Source organism: Branchiostoma lanceolatum, chromosome 2 (genome assembly GCF_035083965.1).
Source record: "Branchiostoma lanceolatum isolate klBraLanc5 chromosome 2, klBraLanc5.hap2, whole genome shotgun sequence".
Classification (NCBI taxonomy): Eukaryota; Metazoa; Chordata; class Leptocardii; order Amphioxiformes; family Branchiostomatidae; genus Branchiostoma; species Branchiostoma lanceolatum.
Window position 1 is genome coordinate 18,059,027 of NC_089723.1, and position 27,070 is coordinate 18,086,096.

At 41.1% G+C, this 27,070-nt stretch overlaps 2 protein-coding genes across 9 annotated transcripts in view; both read right to left on the bottom strand.

The window, feature by feature from the left end:
* Nucleotides 1-20,372, bottom strand: part of LOC136427706 (dystrobrevin beta-like) — a 35,642-nt gene extending 15,270 nt beyond the window's left edge. For 4 of the 8 annotated variants that reach the window (XM_066416796.1, XM_066416799.1, XM_066416793.1 and 1 more), the window contains exons 1-6: nt 7,231-7,327; nt 4,126-4,162; nt 2,999-3,063; nt 2,376-2,456; nt 1,638-1,937; nt 1,017-1,189 (exon numbers count right to left, since the gene is read on the bottom strand). In XM_066416796.1, coding sequence (XP_066272893.1) covers nt 1,017-1,189; nt 1,638-1,937; nt 2,376-2,456; nt 2,999-3,063; nt 4,126-4,162; nt 7,231-7,312 — 738 coding nt within the window. In that variant the 5' untranslated portion in view covers nt 7,313-7,327. Of the gene's footprint in view, nt 1-1,016; nt 1,190-1,637; nt 1,938-2,375; nt 2,457-2,998; nt 3,064-4,125; nt 4,163-7,230; nt 7,328-13,540; nt 13,692-20,086 lie in introns of those variants that run through there. The other 4 variants (XM_066416801.1, XM_066416795.1, XM_066416798.1 and 1 more) reach the window with 3 other exon arrangements.
* Nucleotides 20,373-20,949: 577 nt separating this feature from the next.
* On the bottom strand, nt 20,950-26,947 carry LOC136427707 (nuclear inhibitor of protein phosphatase 1-like). Its single transcript, XM_066416802.1, has 7 exons — nt 26,813-26,947; nt 26,116-26,176; nt 25,246-25,399; nt 24,716-24,936; nt 24,054-24,272; nt 23,409-23,481; nt 20,950-22,981 (listed from the first exon to the last, which is right to left on the bottom strand). Exons 1-7 carry the CDS (start codon nt 26,908-26,910, stop codon nt 22,722-22,724), a joined length of 1,086 nt encoding a protein of 361 aa, XP_066272899.1. The 5' UTR covers nt 26,911-26,947; the 3' UTR covers nt 20,950-22,721.
* Nucleotides 26,948-27,070: the final 123 nt, after the last annotated feature.

Consider the following 27,070-nt stretch of genomic DNA (forward strand, 5'->3'; position numbering starts at 1 on the left):
TAAGCCTGTATTCATTTAGGTTGCAAGATTTTCAGCCCTGATACTGGAGTTTTAACATAAAACAGCTACTGTGTGAAAGGCATAAAACTGTTCATTTTTCTCACACAAGTCTTAACCAGTGAAAATGAAGAATGAAAAGTAATGTTCCAACATTTTTCCAATGAAAAATTAATTTATCGGTTTAGTTCACAGTCATACGGTATTCTTTTTATTCACACAACATCAAAAAGTGACCATTCATACAGTGTAACTGACATGTGGATGTTACTAGTGTCTAATCAGTGGTGGAACATGAAGGGAAAAGTGTTTATCATGTAAATTCTAAGAGAACTAATGTTTTCTAGCACATTACGGATTGGTTAGACTTGTATAAGGTTGGGGAGCAATGGGTGTGAACTACCTTATCATTTGGTTAGACACATACTGTATCATGCTTTGTTAAAAAAAGCCAGGATGGTTATTATAGGATAAGAGCTAAATTAGGCCTTGAAATACTTCACTTTCATTGAACAAAAATGTACAGTCACCTACTCATGACAGGTAGAGATCACCAGGGAGACACAAATTTGCAGGAGGGCTACCCACAGATTGGACCATTATCAAGCGCTTTCATAGATTCAAGTACGCATGTGCAGTGTCAAAGGTGAAGGTTCCAGGCTTGAAAACAGCTCTCATCTCGACATTGTCTCGATTTGCATAACAATGCCCAAACGGGTTTTGTTTACATCTCACAGGCCTTCACCTTTGACACTGTACATGCGTACTCAAATTTACAAAAGGGCTTATTGAAGAAGCATGGATCAGCTGCTGATTCATGATTTGGACATGCCTCAACAACATTCTTCAAATTTTGACCATCATTTTTGTAACAGTCATTGAGTTTTCATCACTTTACCTACTGTTAAGATGCATGTAGTATTTCAAGGCCTGTGTGTTACGTTACCTCTGGTTAGGGGTGGGACATCCGGCATTCACCCATCTACTGCCTAAGAAAAAATAAGAAAAGTTTGACTAACTTCAGGGTCTTGTACCTGGGCCGATTGGAAGCATGACTTGGCCGCTGTTTCGTTGTAGCCGAAGCTGGGACCCTCGTACACTGCTGACGGCAGGGCCAGGGCTTCCTGCAGGAACTGGTCAAACTTGGGGTACACCAGCTGTCCTCGGGAGTCCGAGATCTGTGAGAAGATATCTGAGGAAGATATGCAAAATTAAAGTTGTGTCATGTTATGGGATACAAGGTACATTGAAGACAATGTTAATCTGTTATCATATGACAATGACTTTCTGGAAAAATGGTTAGAAAATCACCATGCTACCTTGTGCAAAACCAATGAATGTTCCTCTGATTGCTCACACTTGCTGTACTGGTACCAAGATGCTGTCCCCAGACACTTTTGCTCATGCTTTTTAAAAAAAATGTAGCCTTTTAAAGTAAGGGAAAATCCGCCAAATGTTCAATGTGCTCTTTTAGTACAATATCTCCATCACAATTTCCTTCCATCAATAAACTGTTTCACACATTTCCATCAAGGTCAGATGATAAAATACAGCTTTAGTTTCCAAGATTATTTCACTTTCGTTTAAGTAACAAATTCTTCCTTAATCACATGCACAGACACGAACAACAAGATCCTCACATCTGAGTTTGTCCACGAGCTTCCCCGCGCACATGGTGGACAGCGCCATCTTGATGGAGAACACCGACATCTTGGCGAGCGCCTCCGGGTCGTACGCGCTCATGAGCCAGTTGAGCAGCAGGGAGATGGACTGGTCCACGTTGATCTGGTGGGTGGAGGGCAGGCGCTTGTTGAGCTGGTACATGATGGACGACACGATGGACTCCACGCGCGAGACGTTCAGCTCCGTCGTCAGCTCCAGCGTGTTCAGTCCGTTCTCGCGAAACGCCTCGATCATGTTCCAGATGTCTACTAAATGCACTATGATGGGCACAAAATCATACAATCAACTTGGTATTCAATTGATTTGAGTAACCATAACAGCACAATGCGTCCAAGAAAGATAAGTCTTCTTGAATTTCTCTTCAAGATATAATAGACAGATTCCAGTGCTACAGAAGTAAATTTCCAATATAGCATATTATGTATTTCTTCAAATTTCATATGCTGCATACATGTACAGTACGTGTTGGCAATGACATTATTACATTACTGCCATGACTGAGTGTGTGATCAGTGTGCATTGAATTCATGCCAGTAAGCACGGCCTGTTGGTCAAGATAAAGCTTCTAAAGCATCACCTAGAACACTTTAGGGATTGTCTCATGGATGACCAAGTCACTGAACCCTACTGATATCTAACAAACCATGCACTGAAACACATTTTGTAGGACTTAACTGACAGTAATCCTTACTTACAGTTTGTCTTCTTCTGCACAAATCGCAGCTTGCATGCTGTTCGGTAGGTCCCCAGGCGAATCACATCAAAGTTCTGTGTTCCTGTGGAGGGGGGGGGACAAACAAATGACACTGCAGATAATGGAAGTAGAATGTACACAATCCTCAAACAGTTTAAAATACATTTAACAAAGATTAAGGATGAAAAGGATCAAACTTAACATGTAAAAAAAAAATGCCTGGGATGTTAGAATAGAATGTCAGCACGGTTACATAGTGTAAAATGACTAGTATATTCCTTCAGAAAAGGACAATGTTACTAGGAGTCTTTAGGACCAAAGGATGCTATGCTTTCAAATACTTGGGGGGAGGGGGGCAAAATGCCTGACTTCAAGCTGTTTTATGTTGTACGTTGTGATTGGTAGATGTACATGTACACAATGTACCAGTATTTCACAGGTTAAAGTTAAAGACAGATGGATTCTGAAAACTTGTCAACAAAATGAAAAAAAAAGAACGACAATTAACATGTTGTAATCAATAAGCTGATTTTTTCTATTTTAAAGCAACTTCACAGCATGACAAATTTTGAGGTTGCATATCAGGCATTATTCAATCAGAATGCAGTATCATTCTGTACTTACTCATTTCTGTCATCAGTTGTCTGCGTTCCGCCATGGCACGGTGCGCTGGGTTTCCCTCAAGCACCCTGGAACAGCAGGTACATGTCTCATCAGTAAAGTCATAATACTGATGTTAACAGATCCATGCCATACGTTTGTCCATAGCCAGACTGTTCCATGCTTTCGATGCTGCTTAACACATTTACATGCTACATGTAATTATACCTTCCTAAATGATGTAAATTATACATTCCTAAAGAGCATTCACCAGTGTTTGTAACTTGCGATTTGAAAGAACAATGTATCTGAACACCTGAGTCAGTGCACTCATAAGCATCTCTACCCCCATCCAGAATACAGTATTCAAAATGAAGGCACGATTCCTCAATGCTTGAATACACGAATTCTAAGTGCCTGCAGGCTTCTTTGGATGCTATTCCAGACTCTCCGAACTGTTATATAAAATGGACTCAACACTGACACTTTGAGGTATTCGAGGGTATTAATTTTGTAATTCCTCCTGAATGTGTTCAATAGGAGGAACTAACAAGTCTGAATCGTGTTTCATGCACAGCTTGTTCAAGAGCTTTCTGGAGGCCTACTTTCTTCACAGATGTTGCACAAGCACACACGAAGCAGCTTTTCTTCCTGACCTCATGGACAAGCTCATCAGACAGATATCCTCAAGGAAAAGCCATAATGGTTCACATCTACCCATTGAAAACACCATTTGGTGACCTTAATCACAGATCCCATCAAAGTTGGGCTTAAATCTATGAAAACGCCTGGAGGCATTGGCTCTGTCCATGACTGATAAGGCTTAAGCCATGACCAAATGTGGTGGACGTGTGCGCAATGATTGAATCAATTAGGGCAAGAGTTTCACAGCTGCTTGCAGGGTAATGTTTGCCAATATGTACAGATGTCACACTATGACTCATGAAAATAAAACACCCTGAGATATTAGATATGCTGCAAAAATAAACAGTATTACTAGACTAAGTGGATGCATATTTTTCTTCTACAATATTTCATAACTACGTGTAGCTCCTGATCCTGTCAATACATAAACCTGAGAGTACTACAGGAAAAACCATATATGGCTAGTAGTGTTCTGTATAATGTAGAATGGCAGACTTGATACTTACTGCATGGATGCTGGGCTGTCCTCCATGGCCAGTTGCCCTGTAAGTTAAAAAGAAAACAGATTCGATGATACATCATACAAGAATTCGTAATACTCATAAGCAATAACATTCCCACTGATCAACAAACACTACAAGTAGGTACAGTGAAATAAACTGTTTCACCACCTTTCTGTTGGGAGCAGTAGTTATCAATTTTGTCACCTCAAATGGACAGAGTGAGTTCTAGCAACCACATTCCCACATCAGTCACCCTCGCTACTGAATTAACTAAGAATAGCAAACCTTAATCCATATTTACATAGATAACAAACCTCATGTTATAGAAGGTGCATGCTACAATAATACCATTGGAAAGACATGAAAGACATAATGAGATAGACTATAATGGACAGATTAAGGTTAATATATATTCCATCAACTCCAGCCAGCATACTCGCTCCAAGGCCTTTCTTTCTTAATCCACTGAATGTTATCTTTGAAGTCTTCATTTTGCATGTAGGTCACAGTGTAATCTGTTTATCAGCCTGTTAAGCACTATTGGACATCGGCTGTGTGTCATTGGCTGTCATCGGCTGGCTCTTACACTTCAATCAATCAAGCAAGGCATTGGCATTGCCAGCTGCAAGGATGGGTTGTTGGGGGAACACCAGGAAACAGAATGTCAAGGTAATAAAAATACTTCCCTATGAGTCTTTTGAGCTTTTGGTTGCCTAAAACTTATATTAATAAAAGTTGGACTGGGATTACTGTAAAACTGCCTTCAATCTTATTACACACTATGGAAAGATTATATTGCTATGTGTTTTAACAGAACATTATCACTGTGTATCTATTATCATATATTATCTATCATTTGAGAATGGTCTGCAGAAACTTGAATGGAGCTGCAATCCTCTACTATACCTCAAGAGCTGAATACACAAGGGTGTTTGAAATAGACTTTTCTAGATCTGATCATCATTAAAAATGCATACTCGGACTGACGTATGTTACCAAAGACTCACAAACCACAAAATCTACATCAACAGGCCCATATGTGGTCACTTTCACCCCACTAAAGGTATGCAGCATGTGAAGGATGGTATAATATAGGGCCATTAGTACTGAAAAATCACCAGGATTTGTGGGGTCATCTTAAGGAATGAGGCTGTCCAACTACAATGGCCCATATTCAATTTGCAATTACAGAGAATGAATCAAACTTAATCGTTTTCCAATATAAATTTAAGCAGTCAAATAACCTGGCATACTTTCTTGGAATGGACAATCTACATGCATATAGGTCCAACAGTTACAAATATCTCATAATAATCTTCATCTTCCTTTAAAGTATGGATAAATGACTGGATGCGACAATCAGCTTGTGCCACATACTAGTAATCATGCATTCATAATTACCTCCCTGCTATAAATAATGTAACGCTACCTGTTGCCATGGAAACCAGACAAACAGTTATCAATGTCACGTCATAATCTTGCTACAAGAGGGACCAGCTGGTGTTCTGTTTCCACTTTACTGGGGACCATTTTGGGCATGTACAAAAATATAAATGTGACCCCGACCTTTACATATCATGCTCACAGGGGAGCCATGGACAGAGGCAATACATGTACAACGGCTGGCTGAAGTGAATGTTACCTTCCTCATAATGTATGTTTATAGAGCTGTTGTCTACCATAGAACCTAGGTCAAATCCCTATTTTAGGTCTACGATACCGTAAGCCCTGAAAACTAGAAACTGCAACTTTATATCAATTGAATCATATAACAAACGTGCTGTATTGGCAGTGCATTTTATGCTGAACTGCCCATGCATAGCCCATCCATTGATTAATAGCAGCACTTTGCATGCATGTATAACACATTAATTGAATATTCCATGTGAAGCACTTCACAAGTCATCCACATAATTACAAACATTAGGTAGCCTGCTTTTTCATGGTTTATCTAATAAGAATTATCTTCAAATTGACCATAAGCCCAGGTATGAGGCACTCCTTTATGAAAATGATTTTTGAAGCACGGCTTCCATTGAACAGTCCTTTTATGTGGATTCCTCCACCACTCCTATTTTCTCATAGGAAAAACAGTACTTGGCCAAGATAGGAGCAATATTTTGCCAGAGAAGAGTACAGTCATCAGCCATAGCTAGCTCCGATGGCAAAATATTCTACTATCTTTGAAGTCCACAAACAGATATGGTGGTGTCTACCTTCTATCCACTTTGCTTTATGAATGACATGTCAGACTGACATGATCTTTTAGGTGCCATGACTGGACCAAAATGTGGGGCTAAGCTGATGGGTTATCTACTTCTATTAACCTACGATGACCTCAATCTTCTAAAAAAGCATTAACTGTAATCCTCAAAAGAACTGACGTCAGTTTCGGGGCATTAATATTCAAACAGCTTGAGGGGAAAGAATGAAAAAAGAGGTTAAGCCATGGAAGCAAAACTCGGTAAATTGGAAAAAGGAAAGTCGGTAGAGACAAAATTGTCACTACCAGGCCTACAATGCCTTCCTGTTGAAATGATACATTTTTGTGTGATGATTATTCCCTTTAAATATTTACTTGTAAAGTTGTATTCAAAATTGTTCCTACAATTTAATCACTTTGTCCAAAGACCAAGGTCTGAGTATTTCTAAAGAATTCTTTTCTTGACGTATTCTGTCTTTAAATGTACATAAACACAGAGTTAATCCCATGCCACTTAAACCACAATTACTGTCCTTTGCAAAGGCAATACGCTGGGCAGAAAATTAGCCAAATGTCGACTCACTCTCAGATATACTGGTAAAGCATGTCACACCATCAACGACAAGCTTTGGATGTATTTGTTGATTGACTTAAGGTTGCCTAATTTAAAAACTGCCAGAGAATTGACCATATTCTTCACCTGAAAATCCACCATAACACAGCGGCCTCAGGGACCTGCGAATATTGTGGTCAATCTCTAAAAATCATGCAATGATGGAGGGAACACCTGGAGTATTACTGCTGAAAATGTCCTTTAGAGCTCTCAGACTCATTGTCCGATGGATTTACCTGCTGTGTGACTAGGGCTTATAGGAAGATCTGTGTAGACCTACGAGTACCTGTACCTTTTTGGAGGTCATCCTGCAGGTTCTGCATCAAGTTAGCAAAGTTGGAGGCAGAGTAGGAGCAGGTCAGCACTTGAGACATGGTGGACAGTAGCAGTGGCCTTGAGACTTGAGACTGAAGTTTTGCTGCGCTGACACAGCTGTCCAAGAAGGTGACAGCTACAGAATAGTAGCAGTGGCCTGGATACTTAGAGTCAGTGCGAATGAAATCTTGCTATACTGACACAGCTGCTGAAGAGACGTCAGCTACGATACAGTCTGGAATCTTGCTGTACTGGTACAGCTCACTGATGAGTCTGAGTGAAGGAACAGCAAGACAGCACCAGGAAGTTGAACAGTCGGAAATCTTGCTGTACTGACACAGCTGCTGAAGAGACGTCAGCTAAGATACAGTCTGGAATCTTGCTATACTGGCACGGCTGTCTGAAGGGTCTGAGTAAAGGAACAGCAAGACAGCACCAGGAAGTTGAACAGTCTGAAATCTTGCTGTACTGACACAGCTGCTGAAGAGACGTCAGCTACGATACAGTCTGGAATCTTGCTGTACTGGCACAGCTGACTGAAGAGTCTGAGTAAAGGAACAGCAAGACAGCACGAGGAAGCTGAACAGTCTGGAATCTTGCTGACACAGCTGTTGGTAGAGACATCAGCAGAGAAATGGCATACATGAAAGCTCGAGGACAACTCCCTCCTTTGGTTATACAGTTTATAACGTTATCTATATATCTTCAGTATTCCGAATGTTTGACAATGTCAATCTTTTAGGTAAAGACAAAAGTCACAATTGACAAACAGTACCACCTAATGAAAATATAGAAATGCATGGATGCATCCTCTTGTTGGCTGCCTTGTTAAAATCCTCCTATCTTCAGTAATAGAGGGAAGGTCTCATCTCCATCAGTGTATCACATAGCATCATAAGAATTCGGGGTCCTTCTATCATTAATCCATGATTATCACAATAGGTCAGAGGTGAGGAGGGTGAATCACACGTCCACTGTCACTGAAGCTGTTCCACTGCAATATCCCCACAGATGGACGATACAGGTGTATTTCAACCTTGAAATTCCAGAGGTGATTATAACTAGCTCTGCCGAAATCCACCTTTCTTCTAGGATGAAGAATAGAGTCGACAGATGCACATGAGATTGTCACAAGCTAGATATCCAGCGCCGGTTTTGAGATGCCGGTGCAATGCGGTCACATACACTGCATGGATGCAGAATTACAAATGAGAAGGAATGGTAACCGGATGCAACCACTCTAAAAAGGAGGGGGGTTGGCACAGAAGGGGGCGTGGCCTCTTTCGGATGTTTCAACGGACCAATGGACATCTGTGGAGATGACAAAACCTACAATAAACCAAATGACCCATAAAATCAATACGACAATCTTGTTGTCACGGAGAAGAGGGCGGGACGCTTTCCCCGATACGACGATCCAATGAGCTGGAATGGTACGGTCCCCCAGGATCTATGGACATTGGATTCAGGCTGGCAGCTCAGTTCCCGATGGATGGATCTATCAGAACAGGATCCATCTCTGGCCAATTTGCCCAGCCTTCTGCTTACAGTAACATATTACCAGCGCAGCCCCCAGGGAGCCAAGTCTCTGGGGGTTTACCAAACCTTATTATGTATTTATGAATTGCAACGACACGTGTCATAAATTGGAAGATTCTGTTGTCTGTGTTCAGTTTCTACTGGTAAAACATCCTGGTAGAGCAGTACAAAATAAAAACAATTGCTGGGATAGATGACTGTGTTCTATACTATATATTGTAATAAATAATGTAGATGAATTAGTAGGAGCATCAAAAAATCTTGATATCATTGTGAATTTGTAACCATATGCATAGGTATGTACATCACTGCTAAAGATTGTCACAGGCAGCAAAATCATATCAGCAAGAAGCAATTGAAAATCGTGGTACAACTTAGAAAAACGAAATCCAGACAGAAATTGCTGTGAGGATGAGCTCATAGATAAATGCAAATTTCTGGAGAACATTTGTGTAGTGTTTCTATTACACAAAAATGATCCCCAGGAACTAATAGGACAGTCTGTCAAAGACATAACTTTGTAGAATCTCCTGGACTCTTGAAGTAACTATATTCAGAACACGAGACTTTGTTTTGTTGATGATGTTTAGATCTACATAAGTGACAGTTCCAACGAGCTGTGGGACAATAGACCCCTTTCCAAATACCGCGGCCATTTTGAATCCAGGGCGAGCGCACGTGATTCGAGCGCGGGAAAAGTCAACACCCGGTAAGACCAAGCCAGCGGTAAGGCGTCCCCAATAGAAACCAGCGTTGAGTCATCTTCGGCGGCGAGATGTTCTCCTCCTCGGTGAAATCCATCGATATATTTGCATGGCACAAGTAGATGATATTGTTGTGGAGACTTGGACTCGATATCGGCCAGTAAAATTGTGAATTTCTGCTACTTTTCCATAGTTTCTGCCGGGATGTTGAACGCGCGCTACAGTGATAGAATGCTAATATGTTTACACCGCGTGCTTGTAATTTCCCTAATAATGTTAGCTAAAGTCGAGAAAAATCCCACAAAACATACACTTTTCGGATCATTTAGCTTCGTTTAGGTATGAATATAACTCTTGAGCCTTTTGGCTGTCGTGACAATGCCAACATAATCTTGAAATTACGTTAGTTTGAGGGAGGGTCGTGTTTTCTGTGCAGCGTTACATCGACTTCGCTCAGCAATATTTGACATTTCCGTTGAATGCAATCCCACAAAAAAAAGACGTGAAAATATAGACTTGAGTTCAATGTCCTTTTGGGTACAAATTTGGCAGCATTCCGGCGGCTTTTTGACGATCTTTTTGGATGCCAAGAATTTAGGCTTGAGGACTCCAAGTACGTGAGTGAAGTTGTGTTTTCCATTCTATCTGACGTTTCTTTAAATCATTTTGCGCGGCAATATTTCATATATCTGTTGGCCGGTTCACTCACAAGTCGAGAAAAACCCCGTAAAGCATACACTTTTCGGGCTGGAATCCTTATAGCTAATTAGATAGAAATATACAAAATTTTACCGGTTGTGACTTCCCCTGGGAAAACGCGCGTTGAGAGGGGGTCGTGTTTCTGTCTAGCCTTTCTTTCTTTCTGTCTAGCTTTTCCTTTCTCTCTTGTTACATCGCTCCGCAAGCGATATTTGACATTTCCGCTGAATGCAATCCCACAAAAAAAGACCTGAAAATGTAGGCTCGAGCTAAAGGTAATTTTTGGGGGGAATTTAGCAGAATTTCGGCGGCTTCTTTTGACGAGTTTTCTGAAATATCAAAACCTAAAGTACGTGAGTGAAGATGGAGTGTTTTCACTTTGCGCCGTAATATCTTTATTTCCGTCGGATGATATTACAGAAGCGTGAAAATATAGGCTTGAGGGCTTTGCGAGTATAAAAATTTGACGGAACTTCGGTGGCTCCTTTCACTTTGACGATATTTCAGTGCCAAGATTAGCTTGATGAAGTTCGTGAGTGAAGCAGGGGGCGTGTTTTCTTTGTAGCGTTTCATTACATTACTTTTTGCGGAAATATTTTAGATTTCCACAGGATGAAACCCCACAACAAAAGGAAAAATATCGGCCGGAGGTCCTTCAGTCCTCAAGTCAATATTATTTAACGTTTTTTAGGTTCCATCCGGCCAACAGATATATGAAATATTGCCGCGCAAAATGATTTAAAGAAACGTCAGATAGAATGGAAAACACACCTTCACTCACGTACTTGGAGTCCTCAAGCCTAAATAGATCCAAAAAGATCGTCAAAAAGCCGCCGGAATGCTGCCATATTTAAAGACATTGAACTCAAGCCTAGTCCTATATTTTCACCTTTTTTTGTGTGTGTGGGCCGGGATTGCATTCAGCGGAAATGTCAAATATTGCTGAGCGAAGTCGATGTAACGCTGCACAGAAAACACGACCCTCCCTCAAACTAACGTAATTTCAAGATTATGTTGGCATTGTCACGACAGCCAAAAGGCTCAAGAGTTATATTCATACCTAAACGAAGCTAAATGATCCGAAAAGTGTATGTTTTGTGGGATTTTTCTCGACTTTAGCTAACATTATTAGGGAAATTACAAGCACGCGGTGTAAACATATTAGCATTCTATCACTGTAGCGCGCGTTCAACATCCCGGCAGAAACTATGGAAAAGTAGCAGAAATTCACAATTTTACTGGCCGATATCGAGTCCAAGTCTCCACAACAATATCATCTACTTGTGCCATGCAAATATATCGATGGATTTCACCGAGGAGGAGAACATCTCGCCGCCGAAGATGACTCAACGCTGGTTTCTATTGGGGACGCCTTACCGCTGGCTTGTGGACTTACCGGGTGTTGACTTTTCCCGCGCTCGAATCACGTGCGCTCGCCCTGGATTCAAAATGGCCGCGGTATTTGGAAAGGGGTCTATTGGCTTGACACATCATTTGTCAACTTCTCCTATCTGCAACTGTCATCAGACTTATTGATCTAAAATTACTGTCATCACATTAGTTATGCAAATGAGGCAACCAAACTGTCATCACATTGGGATCAATTATCACGATAAAAATGGGTATTGCAAGGTGACATCAAACAAAATAATTCATTTTTCTGAGTAGAAGATGGAATGGGGAAGAAAGGGTAAAAAGCAAGAACTTGATGAAGAGCTCATAAAAAGGCATGTTAATGACAAGTAATGGAAATAACTGCCCAGACCATATCTTGTGAGCATCACTGTATCCTTCACATGTGGGTTATGATATTCATTATCATGGTTAGAAGCACGGGTTAGTAACATGGATACCTAAGGTGCTTCTTGCACAGTCTGAGAACCTGAAGTGAAACATGTTCTCTATGACAGCTGATGGGACACTACTGTAAATGCATTTAACTTTTTATTTTTTGCTAAGAAGAAAATGGAGTGTTCGCGGTGGTTTTAAGTTTGCCGCAGCGCTATAGTCACAAACTGCTACAGTATTGGACAAAAATGTTCGCGCGGTGGCTTTAAGTTCGCGGTGAAACGGTCGCCACGAAAACCGTGAACATAAAACCACCGCGAACATTTCTACATTTACAGTATATTTGAACCCTACCATACATTGCATAACTGGGCAAGCTTGTGTTATGATATGGCAAACATCAGGAAACATTATGTTCATTTCATTTTCAAAATCCATACAACCAGTAATCATTGGTATTATCTGAATAAAATTTTAAGATATCACATATACATATACATATGTATAGAAAATTGAATTAAAATGAATTACACAAGGGTTGAATATCTACTTTCAATTGTATGTGACCACACATAAATCTATTCCTGACATCAACATTCTGCTCACATAAAAAACATCTGCAGTCCAACAGCAGTTTAGTGTGCCTGACGTAGACAGATGACTGGAAATGGCCAGCCATTTAGTCCCCGACAGTGATACGCCATATCTATAATCGTTTGTTTAGAAAGAAGTTTTATAGATCGACTCACAGTTTTATCCACCAGGCATCGCTGGAAATCCAGCCTCCCTCTTTGTTATTAGAGAGGATCAGAAAGGTATGCATACTAAGGGGGAGAGGGCTGTGCAGGTAATTGTCTGTGAAGGTCGTATTTTCTGGTGGTCACACGTCTGTAGGTACCACAGCAAACCGCTTATTGATTCTTCCAAGCACTAACCCTGCTCACTCCCAGCTATCTGTCTCCATAACATTCACAATGCCAGCCCTTACAAAACGTACTAGTACTTAGATGGAAGCACTTGAATTGCCCGAAGCCCTGTCTGAGAATACACGAACAAATGCTCCAAATTTGTTAGAAGACCATTGAAGCCTTGACTTTCTCCATTTAGAGCTTTTCGGTAACTCATCCAAGTGGATTACAACGGTCATCATTTGGTTAGTAACCTGCATACATCACTTATACATGTACGTGTGCACAAATTCTGTGGTACAAAATACCTTCCACAATACTGACCAAAAAAAATCCTCACACAGATGAAAACTAACAGAAAATAAAGTCAACAGCGCAACTCTTATTCATACACAAGCTACTGGTAGGTCTAACCATCAACTTTGGTAAGACATAGATGCCGTGTAGTCCATTTCTTCTGACAGATTGTCAGGATTAATCTTCGTAGAGCAAGCTTAAGTTCAAAGCACACCCTGTAACTCCATCAGACCTGAAACAACTTCCGTCATAATCATATTCAGATGCATAATGCAAGGTCTACCCCTTGCTCTATGGCATCAAACGTGCATTTGGCAGATGTAATGGCATGTATATTGGTGAAACCTCTGACCTTTATCATGCATCCTGTGATGTCACTACAACTGTGATCACGGCTCCTGGGCGGAGGGTTGTCCTGGTGGGGCAAATCTCACTTCCAAGGGGAGGAGGGGGAGGGGGGTGGCTGGAGTCAACTGTCAGTCCCGCTATAGTCTATCTACTACCTGCAAAAGACAAAGGGAAACATTTATATTATTCATACAACTGAAACTACATGAATAAATACACACGCCATTGACTATGCCAAGAGCTACTCTTTACCTGATAACGTATAAACATGTAGTGACTTTTCTTTAATATACCATCCAACCATGAGTGCATGGCAACTTTCAGTTCTTTTAGGAAGTTCAAGTTTATCGGTCACAAGCAGGGAAACTAAAGCATGACTCATAACAAAGCCACAGCTATGCAAATCAAAATACCTATAGCATGACTGTACTACATGTACATGTTCGTTGGTGGATTATATTGGCAACAGATGTGAGAGCCCAAAGCTTGAGTGAAATAGGCTCATTTCATGCCACTGTATCACTTACAAACTTGTACAGGTAACTCTAGATTTGTGACAAGGTTGATATTCCACAGTCAAGGCAGTGGCTGACAGCTTGCCTAATAATTCAAGTAACACAACACCCAGAAAAAATATCAAGACTTTAGCTGAAAGCCCGCCTTGTGCATAACTTACAAGACCTACCCACCTACCAAAAGACAATCCATCCAAACCTTCTCGAGTTATGCTGGTCATTACACACACACACACATACACACACACACGCACACACACACACACACATACACACACACACACACAAACAAACGCTACCCTATGCATAACCTTCTCGGCAAAGGTAATAAAAGGAAAAGAGCTCTCCATCTTTTTGACATTGGTGAACTGATGTTTAGTCTACCTACGAGCAAGCTTCTAATTTAGGAGAATCAATCCAGTCTTGAGGAAATAAATGTAGAACTCAAGGTCAACACATATGTCACATACTTACCCAGACATAGACAACCCTGATAAAGTCCACTCATCAGAAGTGAAAGCTTAATGAATGTTGTTAGAGACAGTATCTCCATTCTTAAGTGAAAAAGCCTTGGAAACATTACTCACCTTGATCCCACACAAGATGGAAACCAGGCAAAACTAGGTCAAACATCTATATATGACATCTTATCCATTAACTCTTATCTATTGCAATGATGCTGGAATATAAATCAGGCATGTATGCAGTTTAGTATATCATGCAACAAGGATAACTAAACATTGGACTGGCCCTACTAAATCTGGCAAGTATTAAATGTAGAAAGCTGCGACACTGTACTCCTGTAGTATATTTCTTGTAAGGGGAAGTCGGTACAGAGTACAGACCTTTCAATTTTCAGTCCTGTGTCTTTAATTTCCTGCACATGCTGCGTCTATTGAAGTCCTCCGCATTATTTGCAGACCCTGGGTCTTCATTACAGAAAAACGCTGTGCAAAGCCCCACAATTTACCGCCTAAATGTGTAGCTAGCTTCAACAGATGGAATGGTACTTTAACCAGGACAACTTGGAGAAGTCAGTGGGAGGTCCTGTGTTTAGACTTGGGCTTCCTGCAAGTGAAGTATGGCTGTTGACCTCTTCTGAACTTCTCTAAACATAAACACTAGCACAGAGTCTGGGTGGTTCAGTAAATGCAGAGGTAAACAGTATCCCCTTTTAGCTGATGAAATCGGGAGCTGTGCTGAAAATAAACTTGGGGCCCTCTGGCAACAGTGCAACACCTGTGGCTTATATTACTTCTCTTTGTTTCCCATAGTGAGTTGCACATTACTATAGTCTTCATCCAAAAATAACAATCCTAATGCTAAACCCTGGTCTAGCAGGATGTTGAAGTGCCAATTTCAACATTGAGAACAGCAGTTCACAGGATTCCCAAAGTCAACTCTTCTGTGCTTTCTGCCTTAGAGACTTCTTACAATTCTCCCTTCTTACATTGGGACTTGACTGACATTCATCAAGCTGTCTATACCACTCTACATAGCCATATGGATATACACCAATTTTTCTCTTGGCCTGGTCCGAGAACACATTTCTTTGCACATGTATTTTTATTAAGACTGAATTTCCCACAAGAACCTTGGTTCTAAGCATTTCAAGTATTCACTGCCTCACTAGATGGTTGTAAATTATGCCGAGAGGTCAGGAGTCCTGGTGGCCTGCAATGCTTTTGTACGAATAGGAATTGGCAAATGTGAGCTTGTCTTTTCACTGGAAAATAGACAAGAACCATTGTGCAATGTAGAGATGACGTTCAAGGAGTTGTGGACAGAACAGACATTGTCACCATGAGAGTTTATTAATAATTTGACCACCAGATGATTGCCGTAACAATAGACCCCTTTCCAAATACCGCGGCCATTTTGAATCCAGGGCGCGCGCACGTGATTCGAGCGCGGGAAAAGTGAAGACCCGGTAAGTCCACAAGCCAGCGGTAAGGCGTTCCCAATAGAAACCAGCGTTGAGTTATCTTCGGCGGTGAGATGTTCTCCTCCTCGGTGAAATCCATCGATATATTTGCATGGCACAAGTAGATGATATTGTTGTGGAGACTTGGACTAGATATCGGCCAGTAAAATTGTGAATTTCTGCTACTTTTCCATAGTTTCTGCCGGGATGTTGAGCGCGCGCTACAGTGATAGAATGCTAATATGTTTACACCGCGTGCTTGTAGTTTCCCTAATAATGTTAGCTAAAGTCGAGAAAAAATCCCACAAAACATACACTTTTCGGATCATTTTAGCTTTGTTTAGGTATGAATATAACTCTTGAGCCTTTTGGCTGTCGTGACAATGCCAACATCATCTTGAAATTACGTTAGTTTGAGGGAGGGTTTTGTTTTCTGTGCAGCGCTACATCGACTTCGCTCAGCAATATTTGACATTTCCGTTGAATGCAATCCCACAAAAAAAAAGACTTGAAAATATAGACTTGAGTTCAATGTCCTTTTGGGTACAAATTTGGCAGCATTCCGGCGGCTTTTTGACGATTTTTTTGGATGCCAAGAATTTAGGCTTGAGGACTCCAAGTACGTGAGTGAAGTTGTGTTTTCCATTCTATCTGACGTTTCTTTAAATCATTTTGCGCGGCAATATTTCATATATCTGTTGGCCGGATGGAACCCAAAAAACGTTAAATAATATTGACTTGAGGACTGACGGACCTCCGGCCGATATTTTTCCTTTTGTTGTGGGGTTTCATCCTGTGGAAATCTAAGATATTTCCGCAAAAAGTGATGTAATAAAACGCTACAAAGAAAACACGCCCCCTGCTTCACTCACAAGTCGAGAAAAAACCCGTAAAGCATACACTTTTCGGGCTGGAATCCTTATAGCTACTTAGATAGAAATATACAGAATTTTACCGGTTGTGACTTCCCCTGGGAAAACGCGCGTTGAGAGCCCTAGGGGGTCGTGTTTCTGTCTAGCCTTTCTTTCTTTTCTGTCTAGCTTTTCCTTTCTCTCTTGTTACATCGCTCCGCAAGCGATATTTGACATTTCCGCTGAATGCAATCCCACAAAAAAAGACCTGAAAATGTAGGCTTGAGCTAAAGGTAATTTTTTGGAGGAATTTAGCAGAATTTCGGCGGCTTCTTTTGACGAGTTTTCTGAAATATCAAAACCTAAAGTACGTGAGTGAAGATGGAGTGTTTTCACTTTGCGCCGTAATATCTTAATTTCCGTCGGATGATATTACAGAAGCGTGAAAATATAGGCTTGAGGGCTTTGCGAGTATAAAAATTTGACGGAACTTCGGTGGCTCCTTTGACTTTGACGATATTTCAGTGCCAAGATTAGCTTGATGAAGTTCGTGAGTGAAGCAGGGGGCGTGTTTTCTCTGTAGCGTTTCATTACATTACTTTTTGCGGAAATATTTTAGATTTCCACAGGATGAAACCCCACAACAAAAGGAAAAATATCGGCCTGAGGTCCTTCAGTCCTCAAGGCAATATTATTTAACGTTTTTTGGGTTCCATCCGGCCAACAGATATATGAAATATTGCCGCGCAAAATGATTTAAAGAAACGTCAGATAGAATGGAAAACACAACTTCACTCACGTACTTGGAGTCCTCAAGCCTAAATACTTGGCATCCGAAAAGATCGTCAAAAAGCCGCCGGAATGCTGCCATATTTAAGGACATTGAACTCAAGCCTAGGCCTATATTTTCACGTTTTTTTTGTGTGTGGGATTGCATTCAGCGGAAATGTCAAATATTGCTGAGCGAAGTCGATGTAACGCTGCACAGAAAACACGACCCTCCCTCAAACTAACGTAATTTCAAGATTATGTTGGCATTGTCACGACAGCCAAAAGGCTCAAGAGTTATATTCATACCTAAACGAAGCTAAAATGATCCGAAAAGTGTATGTTTTGTGGGATTTTTCTCGACTTTAGCTAACATTATTAGGGAAATTACAAGCACGCGGTGTAAACATATCAGCATTTTATCACTGAAGCGCGCGCTCAACATCCCGGCAGAAACTATGGAAAAGTAGCAGAAATTCACAATTTTACTGGCCGATATCTAGTCCAAGTCTCCACAACAATATCATCTACTTGTGCCATGCAAATATATCGATGGATTTCACCGAGGAGGAGAACATCTCACCGCCGAAGATAACTCAACGCTGGTTTCTATTGGGAACGCCTTACCGTTGGCTTGTGGACTTACCGGGTCTTCACTTTTCCCGCGCTCTAATCACGTGCGCGCGCCCTGGATTCAAAATGGCCGCGGTATTTGGAAAGGGGTCTATTGACCAATGGCCTTTCACCCTCCGAAGGATGATGTGCTTAGTATGGCGAATCTGTCTTCTCCTTCAAGAGTCCTTGTCAGAATGTTTATACTGGACCTGGATTGGGCAAGATCCAAAGTAATTTGGGTCAGGACCCTTATCAGACAGGGTCTCTTGAAAGTGGAAATCTAATCTTACCAGGAGAAAATGAGCTTACACCAAGCCCAGGTTCTGAGTGTGATTGACTCTCATTTAAAATGGGGACATGATTGAAACTAGCCAACTTGAAATTTGAATTTTCCACTCAATTTGTCAATAATTTACATAATAATCTTCCTGAGAAAGGATGCAATTGAAATGGCTGTATTCCACCACAAATTCAACGTTCTAAAAGTTTCATTGTTTTCAGACGGAAAAATCGTGACCTGTTTTTCGAAGAATGTAAACAAACCTATCCTGCACAGCTCAAGAGTATCATATTTTTTAATCAAATCATACTTGGTACTTATCTGGAACCCAGGGGCCAGGGTTTCATTCAGCAAGGTGATTGTGTAGCATGTTGTCAGACAAGAATAGATCGAAGTGTGCATTGGATATATTAATGCAATCATCCATTGCATTCGAGTGACAAGCCTGTATCACTTGGAAAGGTGAGATTTTAAAGACCACTTGGATGCTTCTGTTACCTGCATGCATGCACACCTGTGATTATGCACCACCTGTCTATTGAAACATTAGTAGTCAGTGATAATAATGAGAATGGACGCTAACATTAAAGAATACACTACGAGAGATACATGATCCGGTGTGCGACATTAAAGATGTAAACACCTGTACCCTATCAACACCTTGCCATGATTGGTGTAATGTTTGCAGGCAGGCTCCCATGGTGCACCAGTGGCCAGGAATGTCTGGCATGTGGGTCTTTACCATGTAAACAAAGTGGGAGGGGGGCGTCCGGAACTGTTGGGGGATGGCGGTGCCTTAGTGTACACACCAGCACTCACTACAGCACGGACTCTTACACTGTCTTACATTTTCAAACGTTTGATATATCCTTTCCTTGAGCGTGCTTGAGGTTTCCCTCAAGGTAGCATGTTGCAAAAAAATCGTCCGCACCCCCGCCGTGTTGATCCGCCCCACACCCCCAGGCCAAATGGCGGAGCGGCCAACCCTCTCCCTCCCCCGGGCGCAGGGTACCGTTATATTCCTGATAAGCCAAGTTTGGCTGGCGGGAGGCCGTGCTTTATCACGCCTAGGCCCCCACCAGGCCTCCCTGCACACTCATAATGTCCTTGAAAGCTGAGAAATATACAGCGAAATGGGCAGGCCACATTATTGACGAGTACTAACACGGCGTAGAATCAGACAAGCGGAAACCACTGGTTGCATTTTCCAGCTGGCTACGTGGCCTGGTTTTTTCACGCCCGTGTTTGTTTATGCGCGGAAGACCCAAATGATTAATCAGTAAAATGTCGAGAGATTCCTCAAGTGTCAGAGAGAAATGTGGGACAAAACCAGGAATGCGTGGCGACAACGTATCAAACACGCCAGGGTTCGGACAGTTGAGCTGCAGGATCGGGTGAGAGAGACCTAGTACCGCCTTGGTATCTTGACCCCTCCCCTGCCATTCCCATCAAAACTTGTACCTCAAGACATGCACCACAGATAAGACGTCCTCTACGGAATGCTAAGTCGGAGAGAAGGGCTTAGCAGACGCGTTGAGTGATATCCTGATACTGTTCGTGGTCTCCAAAATTACCCAGAGGAATCAAAAATACATACTTTTGCGGCCAGAAGAAGTGTTGTCGTTCCGCCGAGTCTGCCTCTCTCTGTCTGATTACTTCCGGAGACTGACGTCTCTCCCGCCTACAGATCTCGCCTTATCACGCACACAGAATTACTTTCCCGCTTATTGGCTTTCTAATCACATCTATTCAGAACTTACAGGGCCATTAGAAATCCCGGCCAGCTCTCTCGTCGGCAGCTCAGCCCGACTGCAGCACGCTGAGATGGCCCTGCTCGCCCCGCCACCCCCAGCAGATGATAATGAGTTAGGCCTGCAAAGGTCAAGCATGTGCAGCAGCGCCACACAACGGATGTTTACCGTCAAAACAGGGGGTTTGAAACCTGAGGATGGATTAGGGTAAGAAAAGCTACTCTCCGCTAAGAGGAATGGCCCGGCTGGTTTTTGACGTATTTTTTGGCGTTTTTGTCGGGTTCCTTATTTGTCCCGTTTTCTTGATTTCGCCAAGCCATACTCCTATGCTTGGAGTAGAAAAAAGCCTTTTCTGCAGCAGAGGAAGGGTGTGATTTGACAACCTGAACAATGCATTGCAGAAAGTTGAACTGGAATTTCAAGAAAGAACTGGCCCCTATAAATCATTTACTGCAGAAGATTTTATATAAGAGTAGAGTAGAATAAACTAATTGTTTTTTCTACCAGCAAAGACTTATATTTCTTTTATTCCAATAGATGTTATCAAACAAACTGTGTTTGACTTTTCTTATTCGCTTGCCCATTGTTGTAATGTATACCATCTCCCCATAGTATGCTAGTTCTATCACCTAAAAATAGTAATGATTACAGTATTATTCAGCTGAGTTAGTTCTACCATAGTAAATCAGGCAGTGACTGGAAAGCAGTGTTTTACAAGAGGGGAACATGTTTTATTTTTAGAGTGACACTTAACAGTTTGAAATGTAGATCTTATATGAAGACTGGCACAAGTTTTGACAGAAAAGCAAGTAACAATACAGTATAGCACAGTAAATATTTTGGTACTTTGTACTGAATCTAAATCACAATAAGATAATTGCTACAAACTTGTGAGAATTTATATCCTTAGAACCTGGACTTATAAAATTACATAAACCAAACATTTCAGAGTAACCACTTACTCCAAGTATCATTCATCTTACACACCCTGGGTCCAGGATGAACATATTATGCATTTTCTGTTTTTTTTTCCCTCTGGTGCAGCATAATGTACCATGCCCCAACATACTTTGTGCTTTTACAACTTATTACTTACAGGTATCTATACCAGGTAATGTCAGGAACTTATATAAAAATATTCCTCTACAAAACAAATTAGAAACACACTTCAAGGTTGTGTTCTGGACAGAATACTGCAATTGTTCAAAATGGACTGCCAGTATGTAAGGTCTTTTAGGATCCATATACATGCATTCAATTGGCAGCTATGAGGGAATGGTTTTGTCTGAAAGAAGCCTGTCTATCTTTTTCTTGGTGGTCAGATTGTGGCTACCGTACCTAGTGCCAGGAGAAGGTAGAAATATGAATAATAATGGTGTCACTATCCCCTCCTTGAATCCATTCAGGAACAGCCTTGAACATACAGTTGAGCTCTAAGAGCCCAAAAGCATGGGAGATGTTTCTAAAAATATTTTCTGTGTTATAATGAACATGGTGCTTCATCCACTTTAAATGGATCAGAATACACAGTTTGGAATACACAGTTGAATCCGATAGATCGAGATGCTAAGAGGACCAAAATTTTACGAAGTCCATCACGAAGCACTGGAATTTGTCATGCTTGCATGTGCACTCTGTTCAAATGTGCTAATAGGCAACAAAACATCCATTAATATTCTGAAGAATTGGAATAACAGAATGACCTTCTAACATAAAGGATTTCTATATGCCATAATGATGATTTATATTGTCCTATCCTATACATCTAAAGACCTTGTCAAAGCACTGGCCCCACTTATTTTTTCACAGTCTTTCAATATTGTTTCATTGAAAAAAATCTTTAGAATACAAGCGTTTTGGAATAATGTACTACAAGTATCTTCACAGTCACACTTGAATCCAATTGATACCAGTATAGTATTTCCTTTTAGTCAATGTCAACAGGACATATTAGAAAATAGTGATGTCTACAAAAACTGTAAATTTATTTACCTTTCACACTTATGACTAGCAGGTTACTAGTACAATATATTTGTCAATCACACTTCAGGGCAGAGCTGCCAAATGAAGTATGTAACCACAGTTAGGTAATGTTATCACATTTTCAATGTCTCGGAGCTACAGATACATGTGTATATACTAGAATATCTTCAAACACAATTCAATCAGTCTGTCACAATGCTTTAAGTCTGTACTGCAGTCCACATTTCATGGTTGAGCCTCGATCATGAGTTTTGCCTTCTTATTGATGACATCGGATCCTCACTTGGGAAAAGCTCCACGGGCAAATCAACAACAGCTCACCCCCACACATGGAAATGGTTTGTTCCTCTGATAGATAGCTCCTTGTTCCGTGGGAAAAAAACGATGACAAAAGAAAGGCAATACAGGTTCCTACAAGGTTGCTAGCACAACCAACAGTATTTTGAATTTAAAAAAGAAAAGCAGAAAGTGGTGAACTCAGGAAAATATAGACCTCTCCTAAACCAGTAGCGATGGTGTAGGCTTCTTTCCCGGCCAAGCTTCCTTCGCGTATTTCTTTTTCTTTGGTTCAGAAGATGAGACTTCATTACTGATAGCTGTGGCAGGGTGGGTAGCTGGAAGTTCAGGCACGGGTGTCAAGTCGACTTCTGGTGCCAAGTTTGGTCTGAATCCGCTGAAGACAGAGGACCCGATCATCCCAACTGTGGGAGATGTAGGAGTGTGTGCTTCACCCGAGGATGTCAGGTCACTGTACAAACCTGCAACAGACACAGAAGTCAATCAAGGGGGAATCTGCACAGTTCAAATTCGTTTGTTCATTCGTTCAGACCCTTGTAGTGCCTAGTGGCACATAGGGCAGCTATTTTCACTCCCTAAAGACGGATACTACAAATTAGCATTTACTAACTTACTGACTTTCCATGGCCAGATTCCAAGTAGATATTGAACAAGCATATGATTTTTGTGCTTGTAGATGTATATACATTTTGTACATTGATAACAATTACGTCAAATCAGATAGGTCGCCCTATCAAACTTTGAGAAAATCAGGAGGAGTACAAAATATATAGTTGAACATGTCTTTCATATGTTTTCCTTTTACTCCAAGGTAACAATAAAAGAGCACATACTGTGTCACACAACGGTGCCTATACTGTAAATGATTTTTTAAAACCACATGCGTACCTGGTGTGTAGAATTGCTGCATACGTTTGGCCATGGAATCTGGTGAAGTAGGGATGTCCTCTGCTTTCCTTTTCTGTTGGGTAAAACATTGTGTCAACTCTCGGTTCCTTCATATGAACAGATTTAAGTACATATTGACATGTGACAACCCCTGCATGGTATACATAGGAAATAGATTAAAGAATGTCTAGACGTCAGATATTCCTCCAATCATTGTAAAGGTCCATTCTCTTCCCATACTATGGACTCTTGTATTAGGTAGATTAGCCTTATGGAACTGTAGTTATGTACCATTAGATGCCATACTTTGTGCCTTGTACAATTGTTATGCAATTAAGTTATTATTATGACAAATGAAGATGATTTCGTAGAGATGCATGCATCCTCGCCTCTTCCTAGGGTTCTATTTTCTAAATAGTAACTTGAACAATAAATTCCTTGTTGCTGTAAGTGTTAAGTCCTCAAATCTGAAATTCTGATGGGTACATAGGATTTACCTCTGTAAACACATTCACCCCTTACAAGCATAACCTTTTAAAAGTCCCTCTTACAAGTCTATAAACCATTCAGATATATGATAACACAATACTAGTCTTGGACATAGTAAGATGTTTACAACTTCAATCCCTTCAGTTTTCCACTCACCTTAACTGGAATAACCTCTGTGGATACTAGGTTTCTGAACCGCCCCACACTGGGGTCAACGTCCTCTGGGTTAATAACCTCATCATCATCCATGAATCTGACAGACTGCATGCTTTTTCTCTTCCTCTTGATGGGGGAGGGAGTGACTTCTAGGTTGGGCTCATCCACACTGTATACTGTGATTCTCTTGTTGTGGGCTGTGTTAAATTCTGTCAAGTTCTGGATAGGAGTAACAAAATGCTTCAGTGCAAACAAAATGGAAATCTTTTACATAAGGAATAGCATGCTGCACATGGTACTCTTTTAGCCTGAATCCAATCAAGCCTCCTGTGACCGCTCGCCATCCTGTAATCGGCTCCCAATCCGCGGGGAGGGGAGAGAAACCCCCGGGCAGCTGGAGTTTGCGTTATACAGACTAGGCACTCTTTATGCTTACATCATGATGTTACTGCAATATTGAAGAACAGCAAGAGCCCTAGATCTCTAAAACAGTTTTTGACAAGTGACAACATGTTGGATGCATACAAACCTTTACTCACTAGCAAAGTTGGTATCCTATGTTATATATATGATGCAGTTAAAATATATTTTTCAATCTACCTTTAATGAACTGACAGTATGTGACACTAAAAGACACTACACATTAAGAGCAAGTCATTTACATCCAATTCTGTCTCCTCCTCTGGTAGACCCAGCAATCCTGTGGAAATCTCCTCTTCTCCAACCGTTTCTGTGTCGTCTGACTTTACAGTAGTGACTGTCTGTGGCTTCTCACGTAGGACGTAGGTCCGAGTAGAGGCTCCAAACCTCAGGACAGAGTCCAGGGGAACTTGCTGGGGCTTGCTTGCCTCCAGGCGGATGTTGCCAATGTGGGTGCCATGTGCTGGAAAGGACATAGTTGGTGTAAGATGACTACAGTTGTACCCATAACAGTTACTCTAAAATATGTCTTTCATTGACATTTAACAGAGAAATAACAGTTGAAATACATTACTGTAATATCATTTCTATTGAATCAAATACAGTAGTTACTAAATTCAAGCAAGACATTCACTACAAGCAACATGACCTCTTTCTATTCTATCATTGAGAGGCTGACTTGTAGGTTGTACAGCCACAGCAAAGCTATCATGAACCTGAAGTCAAAAACCTACACTGTACAACTAAGGACTACAAGGCTATGGATACTTACTGCTGTTCAAGTCTATGAGGAAAGCTCTGTTGAGGTGCTTGTGCCAGACCAAAGCTGCATGGCATCTGGAACAGGACTGGTGATCGATGCAGAAGTCACACATCTTGGAGTTCCTTCCAAACAGGTAGTACTTCTTCTCATCAATGATCAGTTTCTGGAATGAGAACATGACAGTTATTCAAAATGATAAATGAAAGTCTATCATGATGAACTGGCCTACTAATCCTATCTATTTTCCTGGTGTTGTCTGAAGAACCCAGGTTACTTTTCTGATCCCGACTATATCAAGCTTCTAGGCAGTGTCCCCGTGGTAACTCAACCCGCTGCTTCGCCATCTGGATCAAATTCCGTGGATCCTGGGGCCCGAGTTTGACCCTAGGGTCGGCTCAGCTCGGACATGTTGTAAGAAATTGCATTCGTCATTTCGGATGGTGACGTAATGCCGGCGGCCCCGTGTATGAGGGAGCTTCAGGCGTAAGCCTCAAAACTCTGCACGTAACAAACCCAACACACTTTAATATCGAGATGAGTAGGGGTGACCCCATGTGCTTGGCCAAAAATGCAAGCTGTGGCAAAGCCGCATTGCACTACTGCTAGCTATACCTCAAAGGCTCAATTGAGGATGACTGCTTTACCTTCTTTTACTAGTTTTAGTAGCTCTTCCACTGGTCGGCCCAATAAGCCCTGACAGTGAAAGATTGTGTAGTAATAAGGGCTGGCTTTTTCATGAATACATATCTGCACCTCTTTTTTAAAGACTTCAATATGTAAGATCATGTATGAATCAATGATCAATTTGCTATGAATTGGGCCTTCTGAATTTTAAAATTCAACATTTCCTACATACAATTGCAAAAACACATAACTCACCTCTATCATCTTGTCCCCTTTGATGACATCTAAGTGGAGCCCTGCTGGTGGCTTACCGGCCCTGTAACATGTAATACAATAATCATCATCACGATAAATAATAGATGAATAACAGGTGCATGATTTCTTCTATTAGATGTTTGATGAACCCATGCAAAATTCCATTTAGAGTAGAGTTGAGTCGAGTACTAGTAGATGGAAAGTGTATATCTTTGAGTGTATATGGGTTTCATTTTAGTGTAGATATTAATAGCTACGGTATAAACATAAAACATCAATGCATAGTTATGAAACAATAAGCAAGAGGCAGACGTGGTCTACGTGCGTGCAGGTAATTTTAGCTAAGGTGATTATTATGCTGTGGCTGGTCACGAAAAAATATTATGAAGGACAGCATATCTACACAATTCAGTCAAAGCCTTCGCATGCGACAGTCCTTTGGTTTGGACATTGCTAAGAAAAATGATTTACATCGGAGTCCTATACATGCAGTCAATGCATAAAGCTATACTCCAAAGTGTCCAAGCTGTGAGTTTGAGGTGATGCACGCGCACACACTCCCATGTGTATAATAAGCGCGGCAACTGTTGTGTTTTTCATCAGCCAACATACGAAGGACGTCTAACCACACGTCTACGAGGAGGAGTTTTCCTTGAAGACTATGATGTTTTCTGTAAATAACCAAGTTACGACTTACCAGGACGGCACATCGAAAGGTGGAGGGAGAAGGGGATCAGGCTCTACCACTACTCTACTCTGCTGTTTCTCTCGTTTCTGGCCTTCTTTCGACGCCATTTTTGCTCTGAACTCAATTACAAACGCAACAACGTAATCACGCTTTCTCGCATTTTATAGCCGGTACAAACATGATGATCTCATAAGATAAAGTCTATCGACATTAATCAATAAAAGCTATAAATATCAAAGTTGTTTAAGTGGTGTATCGTCAACAGAG